The sequence below is a fragment of the Gracilinanus agilis genome, chromosome 3, assembly GCF_016433145.1.
Source record: "Gracilinanus agilis isolate LMUSP501 chromosome 3, AgileGrace, whole genome shotgun sequence".
Lineage (NCBI taxonomy): Eukaryota > Metazoa > Chordata > Mammalia > Didelphimorphia > Didelphidae > Gracilinanus > Gracilinanus agilis.
This window is the reverse complement of record NC_058132.1, coordinates 69,724,333-69,750,929: the sequence shown is the minus strand read 5'-3', so window position 1 is coordinate 69,750,929 and position 26,597 is coordinate 69,724,333. Positions and strand designations below refer to the sequence as shown.

At 40.0% G+C, this 26,597-nt stretch overlaps 1 protein-coding gene and 1 non-coding gene across 3 annotated transcripts in view; both read left to right on the top strand.

Moving 5' to 3' along the window:
* PUM1 (pumilio RNA binding family member 1) overlaps positions 1-26,597 on the top strand; it is a 163,433-nt gene that overhangs the window by 112,561 nt on the left and 24,275 nt on the right. The window contains exons 9-16 of one of the 2 annotated variants that reach the window (XM_044667964.1): positions 3,940-4,091; positions 11,525-11,663; positions 12,676-12,819; positions 14,202-14,498; positions 15,990-16,226; positions 21,012-21,279; positions 22,777-22,906; positions 25,364-25,492. In XM_044667964.1, coding sequence (XP_044523899.1) covers positions 3,940-4,091; positions 11,525-11,663; positions 12,676-12,819; positions 14,202-14,498; positions 15,990-16,226; positions 21,012-21,279; positions 22,777-22,906; positions 25,364-25,492 — 1,496 coding nt within the window. Of the gene's footprint in view, positions 1-3,939; positions 4,092-11,524; positions 11,664-12,675; positions 12,820-14,201; positions 14,499-15,989; positions 16,227-21,011; positions 21,280-22,776; positions 22,907-25,363; positions 25,499-26,597 lie in introns of both variants that reach the window. The other variant, XM_044667963.1, reaches the window with a different exon arrangement.
* Positions 11,758-11,840, top strand: LOC123243461. Its single transcript, XR_006505984.1, has one exon. It is a non-coding gene; the product is annotated as a small nucleolar RNA SNORD103/SNORD85 (small nucleolar RNA).

Sequence of the window (26,597 nt, the reverse complement as noted above, 5' to 3'; positions counted from 1 at the left end):
ATCTGTCATTATGAGTATTCTGGAATTGCAGCTGCTCATTTTTTAAAATAAAGCAAACTTTTCAGGTGTTTTCATTTGTGGATTTTCTCACATCATTTGACACCAATTTATGCAAGTCCTTTCAGGTTTTGCTAAAATCATTCCTTTCATTATTTCTTATGGCAAGTAGTATGCCATCAATAATCTGATACCTTAATGTGCTCATCCATTCACCAATTGATGGGCATCTCCTTAGTTTCTAGTTCTTTGTTATGTTAAAAAGTTCTCTTATCTTCTGCACTCTTCATTTAACTGATACTGCTCTCTCCACAGTTTCTGGTGATCTCTTAATTTCCAGATCTCATGGATTTTTCTCAATCCCTATCTTAACCTATCACTTGCATTTGACATTGTTGATCATTCTTATTTCTTCCTTTTAGATTTATGTCTGACATTGCACCCTCCTGATTTTCCTCTTACACTGATCATTCTTTTTCTTGCACTTGGACTGGATTTTCAGATATCACACACTATCCTGGACTCTCTTTTGTGTATATATCATCTCATTTGGCACTGTTTTTGTTTCTCATAGGTGCAGATTATCTGATTTATGTAGAGAATACTAGAGTCAACTAGAAAGATTAATAACATTTTTGTCAAACTAAGTCAAATTTATAAGAATCCAAGTCATTTCCCCAGTTGATTAATGATTAAAGAATATGAATAGGTACTTTTCAGTGAAGACGTCAAAGCCTTCAATAATCACATGAAAAAATGTTCTAAATCAGTCTTGATGACAAAATGCAAATTAAAACAAATCTGAGGTACCATATCACACCTATCAGATTTGTCAGTATGACAGTAAAGGAAAATGCTAAATGTTGGAGAGGATGTGGTCAGATTTGGAATTATGCCCAAAAGACCCATCAAAGAATGCATATCCTTTGATCCAGTAATACCACAACTAGGTCTATATCCCAAAAAGATTTTTAAAAATGGGAAAGGACCTGCTTATGTAAAAATATTTGTAGCTGCTCTTTTTGTGGTAGCAAAGAAATGGAAACTAAAGAGATGTCCATCAATCGGGGAATGGCTGAACAAATTGTGGTATATGATGGTGATGGCATACTAGTGTGCTCTAAGGAATGGCAGGAAGATTTCAGAAAGAGCTGGAAACACCTTCATGTACTGCTGCAGAGTGAAACAAGCGGAATCAGGAAAATATAGTACACAGTAACAGCAATATTGTGGAACAATCAAATGTGATAGATTTAGTTTCTAATAGCGATACAATGATCTAGAATAATTCTGAGGGACTTAGGAAAAAGACTGATCCACCTCCAGAGGAAGAACTGTTGAAGTAGGAATGCCGATGAAAGCATATGATTTATCACTTGGTTATTTGGGTATATATTGGGGGTTTGGTTCTATAAGATCATTTACCTAACAAAATGAATAATATGGTCATATATGTTTTGTGTAATTATTCATCTATAATCTAGATGGATGCTTTTGCCAGCTCTGGGAGAGGGAGCAGGGAAGAAAGGAGGTAGACAATTTGGGCCATATATCTTTGAAAAACTTACGTGAAAATTTGTTATTAAAATAAAAACAAACACAAATTATTAAATGCCTAGACTTCTGAAAACAATAGAACCTTTAAATAGCTCAATGTGAAATAAAGTAACTGACCAAGTATTCCCACATAAAAACCTCATGGACCATGATTTATAAGTAAAATTTCTTCAATCTAGAATTTATTTAAATTATTTGAAAAAATAATAAAGGAAGCAACTCTCCTAATCTTTTTCTATGATACTATATCAGGTTATGATATCAGAAAGAATACTGTGGAAAAAAACCAGGCCCAAATCCCAGTGATTATTGATGCAAATAGGTTATGATAACAAATCAGAAATTGAATACACAATGATTATGTTGAACTTCTAAAAGGAATGTACCTTTGGTTCAATATAGGAAACACCACAAGATTATTAAACCATATTTATAAGATAACTGAAAAAAATATCATCAGTAAATGTTGGATTTCAACTAGAATGATTAGAAATAGACTTTTCCATGATATAGGAAACACTATCTAACAGAAAGAGCAAACATTATATGTAATGAAGATCAGTTACAAGCCACTCTTTTAAGATATGGGTCACACCCCTTTACTCAAGATGGCCCAGTATTGGGGGCAGCTGGGTAGCTCAGTGGATTGAGAGCCAGGCCTAGAAACGGGAGGTCCTGGGTTTAAATCTGACCTCAGACACTTCCTAGCTGTGTGACCCTGGGCAAGTCACTTAACCCCCATTGCCTAGCCTTTACCACTCTTCTGCCTTGGAACCAATACACAATAATGATTCCAAGAGGGAAGGTAAAGGTTTTCAAAAAAAAAAAAAAAAAAAAAGGCTCAGTCTCACCACTACTATTTAACATAGTGGAAGAAAGGATAGCTTCAGCAATAAGATAATAAATTGAACTCATAGAGATAAACATAGACAAAGAAAAGACAAGATTATTATTCAGATGATGTGATTTGCCCATGGAATACTAAAAAACCAATCCAAATGAGTAGAAATAACAAATTTAACAGAGTTGTTAGATATAAAATAAATCCATATATAGCAAAACTTCACTGGATTAGAAAGAAAGAAAAATTACATTCAATAGAAATACAGAAGGCATAAAATCATTTTTTAAAACTCTCCCAAGAGATACTCGGGGAACACATAAATCCAAATACAAAACAGGAGTGTGATGTAAATCAAATTATGATTGGATATTTTATTGGGCTAGAAGAAATAATAATGAAATTCATTTGGAAGAAAAAAAGATCAACAATTCCAAGGGAAGTAATAAAAGGAGTAAGAGAGAAAGGAGCTGATTGAGGATCACCAAAATAATAATTATCAAAATGATCTAGCTTTTGTTTCAAAAAAGAGAGCCCACTCACTGGCTCAAATTAGGTATACAAAAACAAGTGAATAAAATAGCTTGGTTCTCCCATACCTAGAATTCTCTTCTTCCCAATCTGGAAGATGTTGCTGCTTCCTGACTACTCTGACATCCTTCCAGTCTTCAGCTAAAATCTTGAAAAATGTTTTGAGCAAGTATTTCCCTGTTCCACTTAGTTTTGATGCACCCCCCTCAATTTATCCTGTATCTAGCTAGCTTTCTTGTACATTGTTGTTCACATGTAGTTTCCCTCTTTAGATCTCAAACTCTTTCTGTTTATAACTTTCACTTCTTAGCCCAGGGCCTGGCACTTGGTAGCTACTCATTAGTGCTTTTTGTCTTTCAGTCTGTCAGATCCTCATCCCAAAGCTCCTTTAGAGCTTTTGTACAGTGCTCATCACATCATTGGTGCTTAATAAATCCTTCCTTCTCTTCTCCCTCCTTTATTAGGGTGGTGTTTTCAAGTGGGAGAAAAAATGATTATTTGTCAATTTAAAATCACCTGCTCGTCATACTATCTGTATCTTGCATGTTGCACTAAAATGTTAGGGAGGCAGGGACCATGCATTTGTTTTTCTTTCTATCTCTAGTACTAGCACTGTATATTAAGTGGGCATATATTAAATGCTTACTAAAGTTTTGTAGACTGAGGCAAATGTCACATTATCATCACATTGTTTGTCCTGCTTTTAAGAAAGAATCATAGACCCTCAGGGAGTCATAGGAAACTTTGAGATCACTCCTGTCCACCTCATATCTGAAGAGATAGTTTTGTATTATGTTTGTGCTATTTTACTTTTCATTCCATTATATTACTCATGTCAAACATCCCAGGTTTTCCCATGCCATTTTCTGTAGCCAAATTGAGATTATTTTTGGTTCTCTCTTAGATGATAGATTATACTGTCTCAGGTGTTATTACTTTTGTACAGCTCGCGATGTCCAATTGCTAGTGTTTTCCCTAATTCGAATTTAATTTACTTTGCTTTACCATTTTAGGCCCTGCTGTTGTCCCTCACCAGTATTATGGAGTTACTCCCTGGGGAGTCTATCCTGCCAGTCTTTTCCAACAGCAAGCTGCTGCGGCTGCGGCTGCAAGCAATTCAGCTAACCAACAGACCACTCAGCAAACTCAGCAAGGGCAGCAGCAGGTACGTGGCTGTTTCTGTCCTACATCGGTGAGATCCCAAGTACCGAAAGAGAACATCTGATGGAAGTTTTGTCTTTGCATAAATTCAAATGGTTACTTTATACAGAGAAAAAAGGAATATGTAAATCCAGGAGCAGTCACTTTTCCTCCATCTGCTAGTCACTTTTATTTTGTATGGATTAGCAATAAAGGTTGAGTTACTCGGCTTTCTTATTCAATCAGGAAAGACACCAGATTTAAAATACACCGTGTGTGTTTGTGCTGGTGACACCACAGAAATGGAGGCTGTGTATGTGTCCAAAACTGTCCATTCATAACCGCACTGGCAGTAATAGCTTGTGTTCTGCTTGCTTTCCCTCCCTCCCTGGCTTCAGTTTTGGGCCTCCAAAAGACCCCTAACTTTTGTCATAGGATGCACTTCATAGCGTCCCAGACTGCAGGAGTCACGAAGCTCTTTAATGTCCTTTTTTTCTTTTTAAACCCAAATCTTCTGTCTTAGCATCAGTACTAAGTATTGGTTCCAAGGCTGAAGAAAGGTAAGGTCTACACACAACTCAAGTGTCTGAGGCCAGATTGTAGGTTTCTAGTGATAACATGTCTTAGGCAATCACGTATAATTCTAGTCGAATTATAGATGGCCTTTTAGGTGTATTATCATTGATTTAACTCATTCCCTGATAGCTATCCTAGGTTTTTTTTTTTTTTTTTTTTTTTTTTTTTTTTTTTTAAACCCTTACCTTCCGTCTTGGAGTCAATACTGTGTATTGGCTCCAAGGCAGAAGAGTGGTAAGGACTAGGCAATGGCGGTCAAGTGATGTACCCAGGGTCACACAGCCGGGAAGTGTCTGAGGCCAGATTTGAACCTAGGACCTCCTGTCTCTAGGGCTGGCTCTCAATCCACTGAGCTACCCAGCTGCCTCCCTGGTTTTGTTTTTTAAAGGAGAGGAAGAAGAGAAAAGAATCTGCAATATATAGTTATATATCATAAGGAATCTGTAGTGTTCCATACCTGTAATCACCCATACATATATCAGTTTTTAATAATCTGCATAGTGATAATTGATGAATATTTGAATAAATTCAGGGGTTGTATTATTTATCAATTTTTAAAAAATAATGAAGTTTTGACAAATTAAGAAAAAAAGGCATTTGGTAGAATTTAGAAGTATCTGATATCTCAAAATGATTTTTTGGGCCCAAATGAAGACATTGGTACATGCATTGTTTTTCATTGCACTCCCATCTTCCTGAGATCTCTAGAGCCAGCATTTGCACCTTAAGGAGACCAACAGTAGCTAATTCATTTTTTTTTTTTTTTTTTTTTTTTACACTCTTACCTTTCATTTTGGAGTCAATGCTGTGTATTGGCTCCAAGGTAGAAGAGTGGTGAGGGCTAGGAAATGGGGGTCAAATGACTTGCCCAGGGTCACATAGCTGGAAGTGTCTGAGGTCAGATTTGAACCTAGGACCTCCCATCTCTAGACCTGGCTCTCAATCCATTTAGCTACCCAGCTGACCCCACCATATCCATAATTTCTCATCGTGGAAAGGGAGAAAGTATATTCCTTTCTTTTCTTGGGGACCAAGCTTGGTCATAATTACTCATGGTTCAGGATTTTTTTTTTTCTCACACTTTTCATTTACATCAGTATAGTCATGGGTATTATTTTTCTGGTTCTGTTGATTTTGCCTATTGATTTTGCTTTTGGTTCTTTTATGTATTTTCCATAGTAACCATTTTTAACAGTGCATTAATAATTCCATTACATTAATGGTCTCCATTTGGTCCGACCATCCCACAATTAGCAGACATCTACTTTTTTTTCAGTTCTTTGGTACTGTAAAAGTTACTACTCTTTTTGGGGTGTGTATATATAGGGCCTTTTAAGTGAAATATCAGGTTTGATTTTTTTCCCCCTCTTTGGGGGGGGAGGGGGCGGCGGAAGAACACCAAGTTTTGATCTCAAAACATCCACCTAAATTGAAAGTAAAACAAGTGAGGTAATAGAAAATTCTTCCCAATGGTAGCAGTCACCTGAGCTCAGATTTGAAATGTTCTAAGAAATGGAAATATGAAGTGTGTGCACTCATTAGGACAGTAAGAGAGAGAGAAATCTTATTACCAAAAAATGCTTTTAGGAATTTTGGTGCATATGGAACCTTTCTGTCCTTAAATTCATTGGTGGTGTCCGCCTAGCTTGGAGATTTCTAGGTATGAAGTATATTTTAGTAATTTCTGTATCCCAATTCAAAGTTGCTTTCTGGAATGGTTATTCTAGTTCACAGCTCCACCACCAGGAGAACAAAAGACTGGCTATTGTAATTTCACAACATTCATTTTGATCTTTTTTTCTTTTGGTTTTTCTTATTTTTTGTTGTCGTCTTTTTGTTTGGGTGTTTTTTAGTTTCCAAAGGACATACTGTTGTTCTTGTTCAGTTATGTCAGGCCCTTCATGTCCCTATGAACCAACTGTCTTATGACATTTTCTTAGCAAAGATACTGGAGTAGCTTGCCTTTTTCTTCCCCAGTTTTATGTAGGCAAGGAATAAATGACTTGCCCAGGGTAACATAAAAATCGTAAGTTTCTGAGGTCTTTCAGCTCCAGGACCAGAGCTCTATCTACTGCACAACCTAGTGACCCCCAAATCTGTAGCAATGTATGAAAGTGGCACTAAGGCACGTTTTTATCAGAATATTAGGGAAAACTTGTTAACAAGTGCAATGGACTGTTTTGGGACTTTTAATAGAATCCCTTTCCAATTTGACTCTTAAATTCTGTGGTTCTGTGATAGTCATTGTGAATATTGCTTTTCTGTTTTTTTCCTACTTTGTTTTTGGGCACAGCATAACATTCTTCCCATATTCCTCACATTGATAGCACAGTTGTATGCTCTGTGTTTCCTATAATTTCATGTAGCACATTAGTAAATCTAAGGGCATCTACTTGTTTCTAATTCTTTGCTACTACAAAAAGTATTGCAAGAAAAATATTTTGGTGGAGGAGGAGGAGGGGAAGGAGGACGAGAAAGCATGTGCTGAGTTATAATGATGTATGGGAATTGGTTCTAGTGGAGGGGAAATATGCAATGAGAATTCAAGTAATGTGTCCATTTCACACAATTCATTATTCATACTTAACAGGACCTAGCTGGATTTTGTACAGGGTACCATTCTTTTTATTATTGATCTTTTTAGGTTATATGTCTAGTGGAATTTGGCACAGCCACAATGAAAATTTTTTGTCATTTTTCTCAGAAAAAGTCATGGTTGATTTCCAGACTTGTTTGACTAATTCATAGTTCCTACCACAGTGTAGTAGGTTTGTCTTCTTTATACAGCCCTCAGCATTAACCAGTCACAACTTTTGTCATCTTTGTATGTGGTAAGAGGCCATATTCTTAAATTTACATTTTTAGTCATCTCTAGCATTCCTATGTTTCCCGGTCTTGAAAAGGCCAGAAAGATTCCAACTTTGGAGAGGAAATGAATAATTCAATATTGGAGTATTCCTTGGCTGAACTCAAAAATTGATGAGACTTCAAGCCACCTTTGTCCATCACCTTGCTGGCCTGCTTTGTGGAACCTTTGCATTTTGTTCTCTCGGTGTATATTGAGGAAATAATAAAACTATCATTTTCCTTAAGAAAGCTATATTTTTTCTCAATTGTGTAATTTAATGCTCATTCATTATAGACTTGCTTTAATTCCGTATTATTTAACTGTTACACACAGCAATTACTATGCTTTCTGTGATACAGATCTTCCTTTTGTTTCTCCAAAGACCATTGAATTTCAAAACCTTTTGACTACAGTAAAATTTGAAATTTAAAAAAAAAAATAGTATGTGAAGAGACCACTTCTAGATGCACAGTGTGTGAGCCTCTTCTACAGCTGACCCACCGTGAGCACCTGGCTTTATGGAACAAGCTCATCATGTGGAGTTAGAAGGACCTGGGTTTGAGCCTTTTTTACAGCTCTTCTCTTTAGCCAGCTGTGCTAATAGTGGCACCTCTTTGGGCTTTAGTTTCTGTAGTGAAATGAATGAGCTCATTCAAATGAACTTAGTGTTATTGTATGCAGAGAAACGCCACGCATGAGCTAGAGTTTCCCCTCATCCCTCTCCTTCCCTAAAATTTACTTGTTGGTGTGCTCTGTATCTTGTTTTTGTTTAGCATTAGTGTTCTGGGGGGAAGAGGGCGGTCTAGAGAAGACCATGCTTCCTATTTGTTGCTGAGCACACCTGCCAGTCGGTACCCACCTTTCTGTCAATACCGCTTTCTGGCTTTCTGGTCTATCGGGAATAAGTATTCAAGTAAGGGTGATACAACTCAAAATCCTCATTGTATTGCTATAAGCAGTTCTGGGAGATGTTTAGCTTGTCCTGATCGTGTGGGTGGACCCTGAAGACATCATTTTAGTTTGTGTATTTACAGACTAAAAAAAGGAACAATTAGAGAGAATTCCACACTTTGTTCAAGTTGTTTTTATATCCCACCTCCTCTTCACATTGTGTAAACTTCATGATTTTGCTCTCTTATTCTTCCATATATGTGCATTGCAGGCACAAAGGTGATTCCCTTTTTAGCCCTTTTCTTATGAGCCCTTTTTGATCTTTCTAATTCTATGAGGAAGAGTTAGATATTTATTTTTAACAGTAGCATCTAAACCAGAGGTTCCTTGTGGACTGTGAACTTAAAAAAAAAGTTTTATTAAAAGTGTGTTTCAAAATAATTAGTTTCTTTGATAATTTGTATGTACTTCATTTTATTAATTTAAAAACTTTTTTCTGAAAAGGAGCCTCTCTGCTTTACCAGACTTCTGGAGGTATCCATGACACAAAATAGGCTAAGATCTCCTGGGCTATTTTGCAACAAAATTGATCCTTTGTACTGGTGGGGGGAGTATGAGGGGCGGGAAGGGCATAAATAGATGAAAAATTTTCCATTTTAAAGGCTGACTTGTTTCAGGCACTGTCTGTGCTGAGTGCTAATAGTCCAGATACAACTAAAAACAGGCAGTCCCTATCCCTGAATTTTAAGGGGGAGGATGTGTTGGGGAGAGAGCAACTCATAAAAAGAGAACTGGAAGGAGGGAAAAGGGGAGGTTACATTTGGAGTAGGGGCAAGTAGGAACATTCTGGAGTGTCAGCCTGGATGGTATGGGCGTGAAATGGTAGCCCCAACATAGGCTCTTTCAGAGGAGGGAGTATTTCCAATGTGAATGAAGCCTGTTCAGTTTTGTACAGGTTTGTGTGATAGATGGTAGGTGACGGGGTGGAGGATAGAGGGGAGCAGAGGAGCCACCCAAGAGCTAGCTGGGAGTTGTCCCAGTCAGATTTGGTGAGATCATTTAAGGCATCACAAAGGATGAGAGATAACATGTCCCATTTTCTCATTTTACTTTTTTGTTTTTATTTTTAAACGTTATCTTCTGTCTTAGAATCAATACTAGGTATGAATTCCAAGGCAGAACAGCAGTAAGAGCCAGACACAAGTGACTTGCCCCAGGTTACACAGCTAGGAAGTATCTGAGGCCAGATTCGCCACTCTGTCCACTCAGCCAGCTTGCCACGTGGGTTCTCATCCCCCCCCCCCCCCCCCATTTCACTTTTAATGTTTTCCAAGTTTTAGAGTGAGAACTTTGTATTTTCTTCTTGTTTTTTGATGTCACTTTTACTGTTTTTATGCCACTTTCATTTCCTAGTTTCAGATTCTTTGCTCATTTACTGATTATTGGATATTGAACCTGTATCTGCCTCTTTGTAGGTACTGCTGCTATGTGGTACAGTGAATAGAGAGCTTGACTTAGAGTCCGGAAGGTGTGAATTCAAATCCAACTTCAGATACTTCTTAGCTATTTGACCCCGTGCAAGTCACTTAATCTCTCTGCCTCAAGTTTTCTCTGCTGTAAAATGGAGATGATAAAATCTAATCTACAGAGTTATTTTGTGGATGAAATGAGCTTTGTAAAGCATTTAGCACAGTGTCTGGTGCATAATAGTGGCATATAAAGTGCTATATGATAGTGCTTTAGCTAATAGAACTTTATAATAGTTATACACACATTTATTCATCTATTCATTCATTCACTCATTTTAAGGTCCTGACCTTCCGTCTTAGAATCAATATTGTGTATTGGTTCTAAGGCAGAAGAACGGTAAGGACTAGGCAACGGGGGTTAAGTGACTTGCCCAGGGTCACAAAGCTAGGAAGTGTCTGAGGCCACATTTGAACCCAGGACCTCCTGTCTCTAGGCCTGATTCTCAATCCACTGAGCCACCCAGTTTCCCCCCACCAGTATATATTTTTGATGCCCTTTCCCCCCTCTTTTTTGACAACAATTTGGGGTTGAATTCCAATAAATGCGATTTCTTAAGACTTATGACTCTTGCATACTTGTAGGTTTCCCTTTTAATAGATTCTATCATTTCATAAAATCACCTTAGTGATCCTTGCACCTTTTACATACTGATTTCGTCAATTTATTTTTATTACTGAAGATAGAAAAATCTCCTATGTCACATTTGTAATACATGATTTATTTCACTAGTTTTTTTGACTGTTGGGTCAATAGTTTATTGAACCACTCCCATACTCAGAACCAGTACCCTTACATGCTGAGGGGAGGGAGTTAGAGTAATCTTTGCTGTGGAGGAGCTCACATCCTAAAATGAGGATGGGATACGAACAGTTCCTAGCTATGCCAAGCAAAATTCTTTGGAGGGAGGGTGGGCAAAAATGGAAGCGGCTCTGCCAATTTTGGGGGAGGCAGTGTTAGGACACAGAACCTCATGGGGGAGGCAGTGGCCTCTGTTTTGGACTTTACAAGAAAGTTAGAAATGAACAAGTCAAAGGAAAGGCAGAGTGTATAGGGAGAGGATTTTGGAAGCTTAAGGGACAATGTGAGGCAAAGGGTGTCTTCCCAGAACAAGAGAGAGTCTAGAGTTTGGCTGTATTATAGGATATTTGGAGAATTCTGTGCTAATAAAATGAAAAAATAGCTATAAAAAAGCTTTGTCAACCATAATATGTCACATAAATGTTAGTGGAAGTAGTTTTTGTTATATCCTCAGTGTCATCTTTTATGGGATTCTGTTTTAGGAGAATTTCATCTTTGATGTTTTCCTATTCTTTTTGTTTATTTTGAAAAGTTTTTAATGTTTTTTTTCCCCTTTACCCCACTCTGTTTTTCCTTAATATTCCTCCTTTTTGGAGAGAACCATTCCATTTAATGAACAACATATTTTTTTAAGGGCAAAAAAAGACGTTGTATTTTATGAATGTATAGGAAATGATCTTTTCCTAAAGTGGGCCCAGCCTGTCTGCCTAGTCACATAATGGGAGTGCGGATCTTTCCCAGCAGGTATCATGCATTGACATTTGAAGCCTCTGACAAGGAGGAAAAAGCTGATCTGTTTTCTACCTTGCTTCTAGGTTCTTCGTGGAGGTGCCAGCCAACGTCCTTTGACCCCAAATCAAAACCAGCAAGGCCAGCAAACTGATCCACTTGTGGCAGCTGCTGCAGTAAACTCTGCTCTCGCATTTGGGCAGGGCTTGGCTGCAGGGATGCCAGGTATGACTTCATTTATCTTCTCTCATTATTACCAAGAGATAGCTGGCTTGCTCACTGGGAGTCAACAGCAGGTGGGCCATTGAAATCTTTGAAGACTGGCTGGGATGACACACTTGCCCTCACTGAGACAATTCCTTGATGAGAGCTCTTGATTGTACTCATTGGTTCTGAGCCAGTCTTTAGCTTCTTAATGTTTGGCCCTGGCAGGTGGGCACATTAGGGTTTTTACATTTTGGTCCCAGGGCTATCTTCACTTTTCTAGAATGTTAAAATCTTTCATCAAAGAGCCAGGAATTGTGGTTCATCTGAACTGTTTGCCAAGAGTAGCATTCTTGTAAGGGCTCCATTCTAAAGCCAACTGGCCCCCTTCACACACATGCCAATAGAAGTAGATGGTTTGGTTGGGTAGATTCTTGCTTTTCTTCACATCCTTCAGAGCTATTGGTAGAGGTACATATAGTACTGAGAAAACAGGATTGTTCAGGGAACTTTTCTATATGCAAACTGTTACTTAATCAAGGACTTTGGGGAAAAAGTGGCATCCTAGAGGTGAAAGGCTAGTGAATTGGGAATCATGCAAAATGGTAGTCCACGTGCAAATGCTTCCCTGTACGTAGCAGTCTAGCATAGCAGGTGGTAAAAGCATAGTGTTCATTACTTTCCCCAACTGGTCAAATGACTAATGTAGCTCAAGGCTTGGGCCCGAGGATTTCTTGTATTGCCCTTGTGTTTCCAGAGCGGTCAGTTTTAGAGAATGTTCTTCAGAAGTCAGAAAGCATTAACGACCTCCCCTCAGTTAGGTTTTTTCACATGTACGTGGTCAGTTTTTAGTTATGATTGTTGAAATAGTGAGTAAAAATGTATTGATGATTCAGGACTGTGTGTGTGTGTGTGTGTGTGTGTGTGTGTGTGCGTGCGTGCGCGCGCGCGTGCATACCTGTCTGTCACATTATTGGGGCTATCTCCATTCTTAAGGATTGAGCTATTGTTCCCTCCCTGCTTCAACCTCCAGGGTATCCTGTCTTGGCACCAGCTGCTTATTATGACCAGACTGGGGCCCTCGTCGTCAATGCTGGGGCTAGGAATGGCCTGGGAGCTCCTGTCCGCCTCGTGGCCCCTGCCCCCGTCATCATCAGCTCCTCAGCAGCACAAGCAGGTATAGACCTTTTAGCCATTCAGAAGACTGTGTCTTGGTGAACTGCTTTAATAAAGAGAGATGGGAATGGGGAGGCTTAGCTGGTGTTTTTCCTTAGGTGGTTTAAAAATAACCTGATTTATTCCTCCTCAATTGTGAAACAGCCATCACCTTTGGAATTGACGTGTGTAGGGGATTCAAGGAGAATCAGTAATTTTTCATACTCCAGAAGGAGCTGGCTTATACAATTAACATTCTATAGTAATGATTGTGGATATCCAGAGTTTCTCATTCTGTTTAAATTAATATTTTCAAACCCCCTGTCTCTGTGGGCTAAGCAAACAGAGTTTCTGCTTGGTCTTTCTCTGTCAAAATGGAACTACTCATTTTTACTCCTGTAATGAATTACAAAGTCAAGCCCTTCTCCAATGAGCACAGTCAAGAGTGCAGTACAGAATAGGGTGCTCTCGTAAAGGGTCTCTGGGCTGAATTTTATTTGGGAGTTTTATACATTCCCGAGTCTTTAAAAATGGGAGTAACTTGGTTTTTCAGAAATACGGGACCAATCAAGTGATTTTTATTTTTATTTATGTTTGTGTATATACACACACAAATAAATATATTAATGTATGTATGTATGTATGTATGTATGTATGTATGTATGTATGTATGTATGTATGTATGTATGTATGTAACCTAGTGGAATTGCTTTTCAACTCCAGGATGGGGGAGAGAGAAAACACTAATCATTTAACCATGGAAAAAATTAAAAAAAGAAAAGAAAAAAAAATAGGGGGAACCAAGCTATTGACTGTTTTGTTGGTTTTCAGCAACAAGTAAGTTGTTGGTTTGGGATTCAGAAAGGCACCCTTGACTTGAATATGAATTTTGTCCACAAAATTCCTGATAAGTAGTTCTCCAATTTGTACTTGGAGACTTCTGATGATAGTGAGTCCCCCACTCTCTGAGATAGCTCATTTTGCTTTTGGACTAGTAAGTTTCTCCTTAATGGAACAGTATTTTGCCTCTTTTTAACTTAAATTTATACCCATTTTCCCATCTTTTGCCCATTTGATCCAAGGATGGAGGCCACAAGACCAAAAGAGGCCCAATAGAGGGGAACTTGGGAGATGTCTTACAAGAAGGCTGCATTTGGACCCCAAAGGCTGGGGATTTAAATAGTAGCTTTACTACCCCCATGATCTTGAGCCAGTAAGTTCTTTCTGGGCTTCAGTGGCTTGATTCTTAAAGTAGGAAGTTGTATTCGATGACCTCTGGAGTCCCTTTTTGTTTTAAGTGTATGATTGTTTATGTATTAGATTCTGTCCCAAACAGTAGAGTCTCTTTGTAAATTAGAGAAGCCCATTCCCCTAATCCACTCTGTTTGCTTTTCTTATTCCTAGCTGTCGCAGCTGCAGCAGCTTCTGCAAATGGTGCGGCTGGTGGTCTTGCAGGCACGACAAACGGACCATTCCGCCCATTAGGAACTCAGCAGCCTCAGCCCCAGCCCCAGCAGCAACCCAACAGCAACTTGGCATCCAGTTCATTTTATGGCAACAACTCTCTGAGCAGTAATTCCCAGAGTAGCTCCCTCTTTTCTCAGGGCTCTGCCCAGCCTGCCAACACATCCCTTGGATTTGGGAGCAGCAGCTCTCTTGGAGCCACTCTGGGGTCAGCTCTTGGAGGATTTGGAACTGCAGGTAGAAATCATGCTTTTGAGGTGCCTTAACAGTCATTGTCACATTCTAGTCTTGATGGAGCCCTGAAATATTACTTGAACCCGTGTGGACCAAAGCCACTGAGAATGTGGCTTCGATAGGGGAAAAAAGCCTGAGACACTCTGCTTGCTCTGAAATGTGATGATGAATCTTCTTCCCCTCGTTATCTAGATAAGGGTTTTATTTCACGTCATGGGAATAAGTGGTATAGTGTATGGAGCATCTGACTTGGAGTCAGAAAGTCCTCAGTTCAGATGCGACCTTCAACAGTTACTAGCTAAGTGACGACACTGGGCAAATCACTTAATCTCTCTCTCTCTCTTAGCCTCCCTTTCTTATCTGTAAAATGGGGAAGTACCAGCACCCTCCTTACAGGGTTATGGTGTGGATCACACACATGAGAAAATCTGTAACGTACTTTGTGAACCTTAAAGTGTTATGTGAATAAATGCTAGCCGCTGCTGCTGCCACTATCACTGCTGCTTCTCCTGCTATTGCTGCTGCTTCTGCTACTACCACCACTACTCCTCCTGCTACTACTACTACCGCTACCACTGCTGATGCCGCTACTGTCTCTCACGCCCATTTAGTTGTTCCATTCTAGAGAATAGATCCGTTAGCCTGGTAGAAAATTCGTAGAGCTTATTCCTGTGTAGGAGAGAAGGTGCCAAACTCTTTAGACATTTCCATAGTGGAAGGGAGTGAGGAAGAGGGACCCAGACGGCCTGAGCAGCACATTATCTAGAAGGACCTTGAAGGTGAGGAATGGTCCTTGCAGTGTCATGTCCTAGGGGGCAGGTTGCTGTTGTGGCACATTGGAAGGAGTGTTTGCACTGAGGTGCTTATAACGTCATGGAATTGGGGAAAATGCGGAGCAGGAAGATGCCCAACTAGGCGAGGTGTGTTGTGGCAAGTGGGAATGCCTGAGGCAGAGGGAGTGAGTCTGGGCTCAGGCATCCTGAGTGGCAAACAGAGGCTGTCCCGCGACTGGCTAGGGAGGCGCAGAGCCCGCTTCCTGCCCTGCGTCCCGGGGCTCTTGTGAAGGGGAGATCCCCCCACGCCAAAGGTTTTTTGACATTGTCCCACCGTCCCATGGAGCCCAGTGGCACTGCTGCTGTCGAGAATCTGCAAACCGGCCGAGGCAGGCCTCTCTGCTCGTCTGTTGTTTTTCCCTCTGTGGAGTCCGCATTTGTCCAGGAGAGTTTTCTCTTTCCACCATACAACACAGCCTGAGTCTAGCCAGGCTGTTTGCTGAGGACTATGGTGTCTGGAGCAGCCAGCTTTGGTCAGCTCTCTTTTCTCTTGGCATTCTGTCCCCCTCTTTTTGCTGTCCCTGGTGACAGGTGGGCAGAGGGTGTAGAAGGGAAGAACCCAGACCAGGTTATAATGTACCATGTTTTAGAAGCATGTCATTGGCTTTGTTCTTAAAGCCCTAGGGCTGCTCTAATCTACATTGTTTCAATTCTATTTTAGTGGCAAACTCAAATACTGGTAGTGGCTCCCGCCGAGACTCCCTGACTGGCAGCAGTGACCTATATAAGAGAACATCCAGCAGTTTGACCCCCATTGGACACAGTTTTTATAATGGCCTTGGCTTTTCTTCCTCTCCTGGACCTGTCGGAATGCCTCTCCCTAGTCAGGGGCCAGGGCATTCCCAGACACCACCTCCTTCTCTCTCTTCACATGGATCTTCTTCAAGTCTGAACCTGGGTAAGAGCTGTTATTAGCCCTATCTTGTCCTCTTGCACATCTCAGAAATACTTTGCAGGTGCAGTGAACAGCCACTTGATTCCCTGAGAGGGTCAGCTCTGTCCCTGTAGGCTTGGCCCTGCTGCTGTGTACTTGGGGTTCCGGATGATTTCTAATTTGTATCCGGTATCAGAATTCGATACTGGAGTTTGTAGGTTTGGGAAGTACATTAGTGGGAAGTGATCTCCATTATTCTTTAAAGCCCCACATTGTCTAATGTGCATATCCTCGTGGCTAGGAACTCTCAAAAGGAATCGGTAGGGCTACACCTGGAAGCCTGGTCTCCTCACTTGCTAAATATCTTTGCTTCTTCTAGCTCTTGCCATACAGCTGGCTGAAGTACATTTTTATGGTCCACAGATTGGTTTTTAGCAAGGTGGTACAGAGAAAAGAGAGTGCTGGGCTTCTGGAAATCTGGTCTGAGACACTTACTAGCTGTGTGACCTTGGGCAAGTCACTTAACCTCTGTTTTCCTTAGTTTCTTCAATTGTTAGATGGAGATAACAATCTCATCTGTCTCTCAGGGTTGTAAGGCTACAATCCAAGCTTAACGCAATGCTTAGGTGCTTAATACATGCCTTTCTCATTCTCTTCTGTGTGTATTAGCCCATTTCTTAGGAGAGTAGAAGGATAGTTTGGGGTGGTTCATAAAGCAAGGAATAACGAGGGCAAATTAAGAAATTGAAAATGGAAGCCCCAGATTGAGTTTGGATTGAAGTCTATTCTTGATAGGGGATACTATGTATTTTCTTTCTTTCTTTCTTTCTTTCTTTTTTTTTTTTTTTCTTTTCTTTTTTTTTTTTTAAAGTCCTTACCTTTCTTAGAATTGATACTAAGAACCAGTTCCAAGGCAGAAGAGTGGTAGAGAGTAGGCAACTGGGGTTAAGTGACTTGCCCAGGGCCATATAGTTAGGAAGTGTCAGAGGCCAGGTTTGAACCCAGGACCTTCCTACTCCAGGCTTGGACCTCTATCCACTGAGCCATCTAGCTGCCCCTATAAATGTATTTCCTCAGCAAACTTCTCAGTATGCTAGAATTTGGGAATACTTCTTTAGGCTTTGGGACAAGTTAACGTTGACAACCATAATAACATTTAGCACTTAGAAGTTCTTTAAGGACTTTTAAAGTTTGTAAAGAACTTTACAGAAATCCTCATTTTACTCTCACTACCTCCCTGGGAGGCAGTTGCTATTTGAGACAAACAGAGGTTAAGTGACTTGCCCCTCTCCCCAGGGTCACACCGCTAGTAAGTCTCTGAGGCTGAGTTCGAATTCAGGTCTTCCTGACTCCAGTCCAGCAATGTGCCACTTTGGTTCCTTCATATAGTTCTATAAACTACCTTATCTCCTGTGTGACATTCTGATTCACATAGTGGAGTGTCAGGTTTTGGAACTCATTTGATCTAGAATTATGTGGGTCCTCTTGTCCTTCCACTAGCCCAGATTGCAGCTCTTCATTGCTTTCTCATCCTTTGAGATTTTCGGTCATTATCTTCTGCTCATCCTCCACAGGGGAATTACTTAATTTCCTGGAGTTCTTTGAGACTGTTAATATTACTAGTGTAGCTCTCCCACAGCCCATCTGCTATTCCTCGAATTCTCTACATGACTTGTTCACTTTCCATTTATACATTTCTTTCCCCCCTAATTCTGGTATGCAGATCATAATATATTGCATCCACTTTTGAACCCACCGCATCTCTCTGCTTTGTTCTTTGGGTCACCTTATTTATTCTTCTGCGATCTTGGTGTTCTGTGTGATTCATAGCCATGTAGCATCACTAGATGACTGATGTTAAAAGAACATCCACTTGTCTCAGGGACAAGGTGGGGATATCGCAAGTCCCCTGTTATTCCCTGTGCCTTCTGACCTTCTCTCCTCCTCTTCATTTCTGGGTTTGGATTGTCCTTCTCCCCAGGCTGCCCCTAAGGTGGGCAGTGGCGTTTTCCATCATGTCCATTCAGGAGAGAGCTGTTTTCTGACCCATACAGGAGATTGGGGAGGACAGGGACATTCTCCAGCCTCTCCCTTCCCTCTGTTCTGATGTCTTTGCTTGCAGTTGCTTCTCTGGCCTCTTCACCCTCTTAGGGGGTGGGAATTCTGGGCCCATGGTGCTGTGGGTGGCCACAGCGTGCCTCCTTGTGTCTCTTGCTTCTTGCATTGGATTCAGCTGTCTCCTTCCTCTTTTTCTATCTTCAAAGCAGGGGATTATGGGATATTGTTTTTCTTTTGACTGCGGCTTGCTTTCTTCATCTTCTCATGTGAATGTGCCAGATGGCTGCCAGACCTCATTATTCCAGTTAGTTTCAAAATTAAAATATAGTGATATATTTGGTGGCATTGGATTGACCGAGAAAAATAATCCCTTATTGAAAGAAAATTGGCATGTGTGAAAATTGACTTCAAACTGAGGCTGACTGATTTCTGCTTAGCATCTCAGCCTTTGACTATGGCACAGTAGAAAGCACTGGTCCAGGAGTTGGCACCTCGATTCAAATCTTATCTCTGTCATTCCCTATGTGATCCTAGGTATTAAATCATTTTACCTTTATTATTAGATACCTGTTATGTGCTGGATCCTGAGAATACAAAAATACTGCTTACTGTGGTATGGCTTATTGTATTTCCAAGAAAGACTGTGTGTGTGTGTGTGTGTGTGTGTGTGTGTGTGTGTGTGTGTGTGTGTGTGTGTGTGTGTGTGTGTGTGTGAATTTTAAAGAAAAGTGAAATTAAAATTTTTCTTAACCTCTGGGCCTCAGTTTTTTTCTCTTCTGTTAAATTCTGAGGTTGTATTGGGTTGCCTCTAGTGTCCCTTCCAACTCTAATGATTCTGTGAATTCTGCAAATAATGTTTAGTATTATAGCTGTTGAAATAGAAAAAAGTGGCCTATCAAAGTCATTAATTTTTGAGTTTGTCTTCAAACTCAGTTGAGCCAAAGTAATATGTATTAGAAGAATGAGTATATCCAAAATCCAGAAGGGTGCTCAGGGACATCTAGACATAGTGTAGTCAAACACCGTTTCTCTCACTCACAGTTCTAATCTTCATCCAATGATACTAGCCATTTAACAAAATAACTCCCTGGCGTTTCATTTGAGTGAAATGTAGGAGGAAATGAACATTTGTGAAATTTTTTACTTGTGTTATGACTGGTTTGGTCCCTACATTAAGAGAGCAAATATTTATTTGTGTTTTGATTTGGTCTCCTGAGCCAGTTTATTCATTGCTTTCTTATATTTCTCATTTTGAAAGAAATAGTATGGTCTGATATTTGGAGTTAGGCCTGGGAACTCGAGTAGCTTAGCACTTTCTGATTCTCCATTTGTCAGACAGACATATGTTTCCCTCAGTGTCCACTGAGGGAAGCTTCCATTCATGTTGGTTATGGCCGTTGAGGTGGAGAAACCACTGGCCTCACTGGTACTTTGCTCAAGCTTTCATCTTTTTTTAAAAAGTTGGTTAGTATGTGCCTACAAAGCATGGAGATTGTGACCTTTCCCTGTGATTATCACAGTGCGGAATGGGGGAAAACAAAATCCAGTCAGCTGTTTAGTGAATCTTAATTTTTATTTTATAAAGGTGCTATTTTAAGGGTCACTCCCTCCCTTCCCCCATTCTCACACAAACTGTCTCCTGGCTTGTTTTTGGTTGTTTAATTTAATTTTTTCTCCTGGTTTTTGAAAGTGTGATTGTTTTTGAAAAAAAAAAAAGATGTCTATATTACAGGATTACACTTTAATTAAATAATGAAAGCACACAGGGAAACTATCCTCCAGTTAGACACCTGGTCTTTGAACTCCATCGTTTGTTTTGGGTCCCACCACAGCTGCCCAGTACATTTTGAAAAGCCAGAGATATGCAGAGTGAGCTTGTGAGCTCCAAACCACACGTGAGAAATGGAGCTCCACAGTGGCAGACCAGCAAGAATAGGATGGATTTTTAAAAGACACAAGCTAAACACAAGTCTCAAGTGACACTGGTGCATTCTTTCCTGCCCTGTGAAAGCCGTTCAGTCACTGTCATACTTTCCACATGAAATTAGAAGCTATAGACCAGTGCTGCCAAAATGGGATTATTTGAGCTGTTCTTTATCATAATTGATGAATAGCGATGCCTGCCTCATGATGTTAGCATGATATTATTGACCAGAGTATTTATGGCACTTTGGGTCCCTCCACATGCCCTCCACTCTGCTCGTCTGTCACACGTGGTTTTTTATGCAGGTTCTGTGAGCTCCAAGTGTCTCAGAATAAGAAAGCATTCTGGCTGTCGATCTCTTTCTCTCCCCTGTCACCGTGCTCCTCACTTTGATTTAGCCCATGGATTTTTGCTCTGATTGCCTTCCTCCTTCATATTATTGGATCGGGTGTCTACTCCACAGGGTCATCTGTTTAGAACTGCAAAGAAAAGAGAGGCTGTCTGATAGAATTCATGAGATGTAAAAGGCTCTTGATAACTTTCAGTTACCAGGTACTCTCAGCTGTTGTCCATTAATAACCCATAGCCATCTATGAGGAATGCATCCCATTCTCAGTGAGGTGCATGAGCATAGTCTGCTGTCCCTCCACCGAGGAAAAATTGCTCAGTAAAAGTGTAACTCGGTCAAGAAGCTGGAAAAGAAACAAGATTTGTTAGCCAGCTTAGGCTTATTCCCTCCACAGGAAGTCTCCTTCCCCCATTCCCCCTAAGCCATTCTTAAGAGACCCGTTGAATGATTCTTTCACTCTTTCTGTTCTGGCCACTAGGAGGGCTTACCAATGGCAGCGGAAGATACATCTCTGCAGCTCCTGGAGCTGAAGCCAAGTACCGGAGTGCAAGCAGCGCATCTAGCCTCTTTAGCCCTAGTAGCGCTCTGTTCCCTTCCTCACGCATTCGCTATGGCCTGTCAGACGTCATGCCCTCTGGCCGGAGCAGACTTTTGGAGGACTTCCGCAATAACCGCTACCCCAACTTACAACTTCGGGAGATCGCGGGTCACATCATGGAATTTTCTCAAGACCAGCATGGGTCCAGGTGAGGACTTGAGCTCTAAGAAATTGCAAGTGAATGTTCTGGACAATTCTGGGCAACTTTTGTATCTTGTATACGTAGTCAGGGTGATTTTTTCAAAACTCTACTTAAACTTTTCCTATTCATTTTCCTTTTTTGGGATGCTCTCTCTTCTGAGGGCACTGCATAGCTAGAAAAGGAACCATCCTAGAAATACCTTTTATCTGGGGCCACCTTGCTCAAACATTAGGGCAGTGTTTTCTAATGGGGAGATGGACCCTAGTGATTGAAGATGCATCTCAGTGACCATAGTTTTATATAACTTAAAGATAGATCATATAGTATACATGAGGCTAGTCAACATTTTTTTTTTTAAACTTGGCTATCCAACCATGTCAGGGCACAGATATTTTCAGGTTAGAAATAAAGCATCTTTTCCCCCATCATCATTTTGTGTTTTAGTAATGGAAGTATCTGAGAGAACAGCATAAGGGTAGGATCAATTTTAAAAGGCTTAACACTTTTTTCTAATAACAAATTTTAAGGCGGGTGGGGTTGGTTTAGTGGATTGAGAGCCAGGCCTAGAGATGAGGTCCTGGGATCAAGTCTAGCCTCTGACACATGTAGCTCTGTTATCCTGAGCTGTCATTTAAATTCCATTGCCCAATCCCTACTGCTCTTTTGCCTTAGAACCAAAACACATTGTTGATTCAAAGATCGAAGGTCTGGGTTTAAAAAAAAAAAATCAAATAACAAATGCGGACTTATTTTCTTTTTTTCATTCTCTTTGTCCTTCAGTACTAAACTGTGATGTTGAGAGATGATAAGGACAAGTAGCCAAGGTTTGGCATTTTCTTCCCTTGACCCTTTGCCAGATCTGGTTCAATAAGACAGAAATGTTTCTGCCAGTACTCGAGATTTTTCCTAGATAGCCTATCTGAAGGTCAATCCAAGAGAAGATGTATGTAGATGTTCTGGTTTTATTTCCACGTGTGGAAAAGTCAAGGCATGATTTGTTCAGCTTAAGGGATGTGGATTTAGAGAGAAGTTTTTGCAGGGACTGCATTTAATTCTTCATTGTAATTGACTTCTGCCTGATTTTATGTTAGCTTGTTACAAGGAGATGAGACCAGGCATAAATCCAATGTGATGGGCTTCTGAATATTTTCATGGGCTAGTTTTTGGGAGAAGTAAACCAACTCCACAGTGTGTTGAATGTGTGCCTTGCTTTTAGAAAGCTGAGCAATGGAAATCTGTACTTTAAAAAATGTTTGTTTGTTCTTTTAAAGAAAGAAACAAGGAGAAAGACAAGCCTAGATTAGTTAGATAGGGTTTATCCACTTTATAAAAACCTTTTTTGCTTCATTGAAGTGTTCTTTACCATTCCCTTTAAAAACCCTAACTCTGCCTAATACAATTCAAATAATACCTGGTTTATATCAATGTGTACACTATTCTACTCATCTCTTACACTATGCCTCAGAGGAAATGATCCCTTTCTATTTTTCCATGCATTTTCAGATTCATTCAGCTGAAGCTAGAGCGTGCCACGCCAGCTGAACGCCAGCTTGTCTTCAATGAAATTTTGCAGGCTGCCTACCAGCTAATGGTCGATGTCTTTGGGAACTATGTTATTCAGAAATTCTTTGAAGTAAGCCCTAGCCTCTGCTTAGTTGTATTTATTGTTGTAAGTCTGTTGTAAGATTTTCCAGATGAACTTTTTCACGATATATTCTATTTTGATTTACCTTTTCTTTGCCTCCCACATCTTTTACTGATGAGCTCCTTGCCAAAAGTTAGGTGTTTTCTCTTTGATAGTATTAAAGAGCCCACACAGATGATAGACGCCCAACAGTCTCTTTAAATGTGGCAGTAACTCTGCCTTTATCAGTGGACACTAAATAGTCTTATGAAAAAATTGCTCCAAATCACTGATAGAGAAATGCAAATTAAAAGAACTCTGAGGTACCACTTCATACTCATTAGATTGACTAACATGACAGAAAAGGAAAATGACAAATGCTGGAGAGGTTATGCAGAAACAGCTACATCAATATACTCTTGGCGGAATTATGAAGTGATCCAATCATTCTGGAGAACAATTAGAAACTAGCCTGAAAGGGCTATAAAACTATTCGTTGCCTCTGACCCAACAAAACCTCTATTAGGTCTCTATACCAAGGATGCTGAAGAAAAAGGAAAAGAATTCATATGTACAAAAATATTTATAATAGCTCTTTTTGTGATGGGAAAAATTGAGGGGACGCTCACCGATTGGGGCACGACTGAACAAATTATGGTATATGAATATGATGGTACTGTTGTTCTGTGAGAAATGATGAAGGGGATGCTTTTGAAAAACCTAAGAAGACTTGTATGAACTGATGCAAAATGAAGGGAGTAAAACTAGGAGACTGCTTCACACAATAACAGCATTGTTGTTAAGGTAATCAGCCCTTAAAGTCTTAAGGGGCTCTGATCAACACATTGATTCATCATAATTCCTTAGGACTCAACTTAAAATGCCATTCACTTCCAGGTAGAGAGCAGACTTAGAACATAGTGAATATGAAAATACCTTTTGTACAACTTATGTATGAAGAGTATCATATTTCCTCTTTTTTGGGGTGGAGGGAGGAAGAGAATTTGTAACTGAAAATTAAAAAAAAATCAAAAGACCAAATGTCCCATGGAAGGGAAAAAGTGAGGAGGGGCACAAACACAAGCTGAAAGTGGTCTTTAAGACTTATTATTGTCAGTCCAGCTAAAGCCTTTAGAACAGGTTAAAGTATGTTTTTTGTTTTCAGAGGGTCCTAATATTAATGCAGATTTTTTAACCCCCCCCCCCCCCCCCTTTTTTTTTTTTTTTTTTTTTTTTTTTAAACCCTTACTTTCCATCTTGGAATCAATTCTGAGTATTGGTTCCGAGGCAGAAGAGTAGTAAGGGCTAGGCAATGGGATTTAAATGACTTGCCCAGGGTCACACAGCTGAGAAGTATCTGAGTCCAGATTTGAACCTAGGATCTCCCATCTCTAGGCCTGGCTCTCAATCACTGAGCTACCCAGCTGCCCCCTAACCCTTATTTTTTTTAAATCCTTTCTAAAGTTTTATTAATGACTCTTTAGACAGATGGGCTAGGCAGATGGGGTTAAGTGACTTGTCCAGGGTCACACAGCTAGGAAAGTAGATTTAGAACCGAGGGCCTCTCATATCCCAGCCTAGCTCTACCTACTGAACAACCTAACTGCCTTTCTCTACCTACTCATGTTCCCCTTGAGAGCAGGGACTGAATGCCTTTTTTTGAATCACCAATCCTGGACATGATGCCTACATATGAGCTTACTATATTATGTTTATTATGTACTCTATCATATTTTAAAATATGCTTAGACTGATTTCTAACTTAAGACAAAAGTCGGAAAGGTACCCATCTCTGCTCTCCTGGACCCTAAACATGTTTGACAAATGGAGAACAGTAATGAGCATTAGAAAGGCTCATCCTTTGAGTGTGGTGCATTTTATAAGTGCTGAACTTGGAAAAGATCTAAACTTCAATCCTAGCTCCTGTGTTTAGTTAGCTGTGTGACCTGGGGAAGTCATTTAGCTTCTTCATTTGTAAAATGGAGTTATTAATGCTGTGAGCAGTCCATCTTTGAAGGAATCAGGACCTTGAGACATACTAGCTTCAGTTTCCAGGTTACCTTGGTGCAGGAAGTTTCCACATTTTAAGCTTAAGTGTGTGTACCTGTGCCAGCAGGCAGGCCCCCCCTCCCCAATTCCTCCCCTCTCTCCCAATAAAGAAATCCGTATAGTACCTACCTCATAGCAACCATGGGATCATTGGGGGGGGGGTACATAAATATCCATGATGATGATTTCTTCTAGAATCATTGAAATTCTTATGTTCTTTGACTTAAAAAGGCCATGTCTCTTAAGATTCTGGCCTAGATTAAACCAATGATAAATTTATTTCAATAAAACTGAATTAAGGGTAGAAGGTAACAAACCCCCAGTAAATGGACCTATAGAAGGTATACTGCTTGTCTTTTCTTAATTTGGGGCTTGATGTTTCTGAGAGTGACCCTGGTGCTTCTGTTTGATTTCCAGTTTGGTAGCCTTGAACAGAAGTTGGCATTGGCAGAAAGGATTCGTGGACATGTTTTATCCCTGGCTTTGCAGATGTATGGCTGTCGGGTCATCCAGAAAGCTCTCGAGTTTATTCCCCCAGACCAGCAGGTAATTGTAAGTTTCCACTTTTAACTTTTTTCTTGATGTTTGATGTTCCTGTGGAATATGTAATAAATTGTGTCAATTAGTCTCCTTTTTTCTTTCTCCCTTTTTCTTTTGTACCTGTGGCTGTTGCTTTGGCATGTATGGTAAATGTGACCATAGAATATTCCATAAAGCATCTTAATTTGCCCTCCCTATTTCTCAGTTTCCTCATCTCTCAAAAGAGAGGAATGGACCAGCTAGCCTGTGAGGACTGTCACTGTTCCAGGTCTTGTGAGCTAGGGATCAGCATAATAACAGCTAGTTTTATTAGTTGGTATTTACAGTTGGCAGAATTGTGGGAGATTTTTCACAATTTCCTTCTGTTGCTGATTTACCTTATATGAGATTCCACATGGAATTTCTTAAATTTTAGTTCAATTTAATAAGCATTTATTACCTCTCTTAACTGTTTACGCATAAGGAACTTTGCTAGTTGCGGAGATTATAAAACCAAAAGTGAAATTTAGTCTCTCAACTTCTCCTAGTGACTCATGCTGCAAGTTTCAAAACTCATTACAATTTCCCACATACACTTCATCTTTTTTGAGATAGACAGATTCTCTTTTCCCTCTGTCCTGGCCCATAAATTTGTGAAATTGTGCCTCGTTTCCAGGTATCTTATTGGGTAGTTTTTTTTTTAACCCCATTAGATATTTTTCTTTCCATCTCATCTACCCTCTGATCTCTTTATTTCTGGTTTTATACCTTAAAAATGTAGTTTTGGAGCAACGTATTTCTGCTGTGCCCACCTCTGCCCTCCTTCATCTCTCCCATCTTTCTTTAATAAGGATACCCTTTTGAGTTTTTTATGCCTCCTGTGCCTTTTCTGCATGTCTACTACAGGACTGTCCCCCAGTTCTAGCTCCCTCCCCCTAATTTATTTCTGGAATTGATGCTTCTGTGCTAACAAGCTTTCCAGCGAAACCTCAACTGTTTATTGCCTGGCACTGATAGTAATGATTTTTCTTCAGGTGGAGCATCTTACAGTGAATTTCCCTACCTCATCCTCATGAATTATTGTCAGGACCATTAAGGGAAACCTTTAGTGACATTTACTACCTTTGAACTG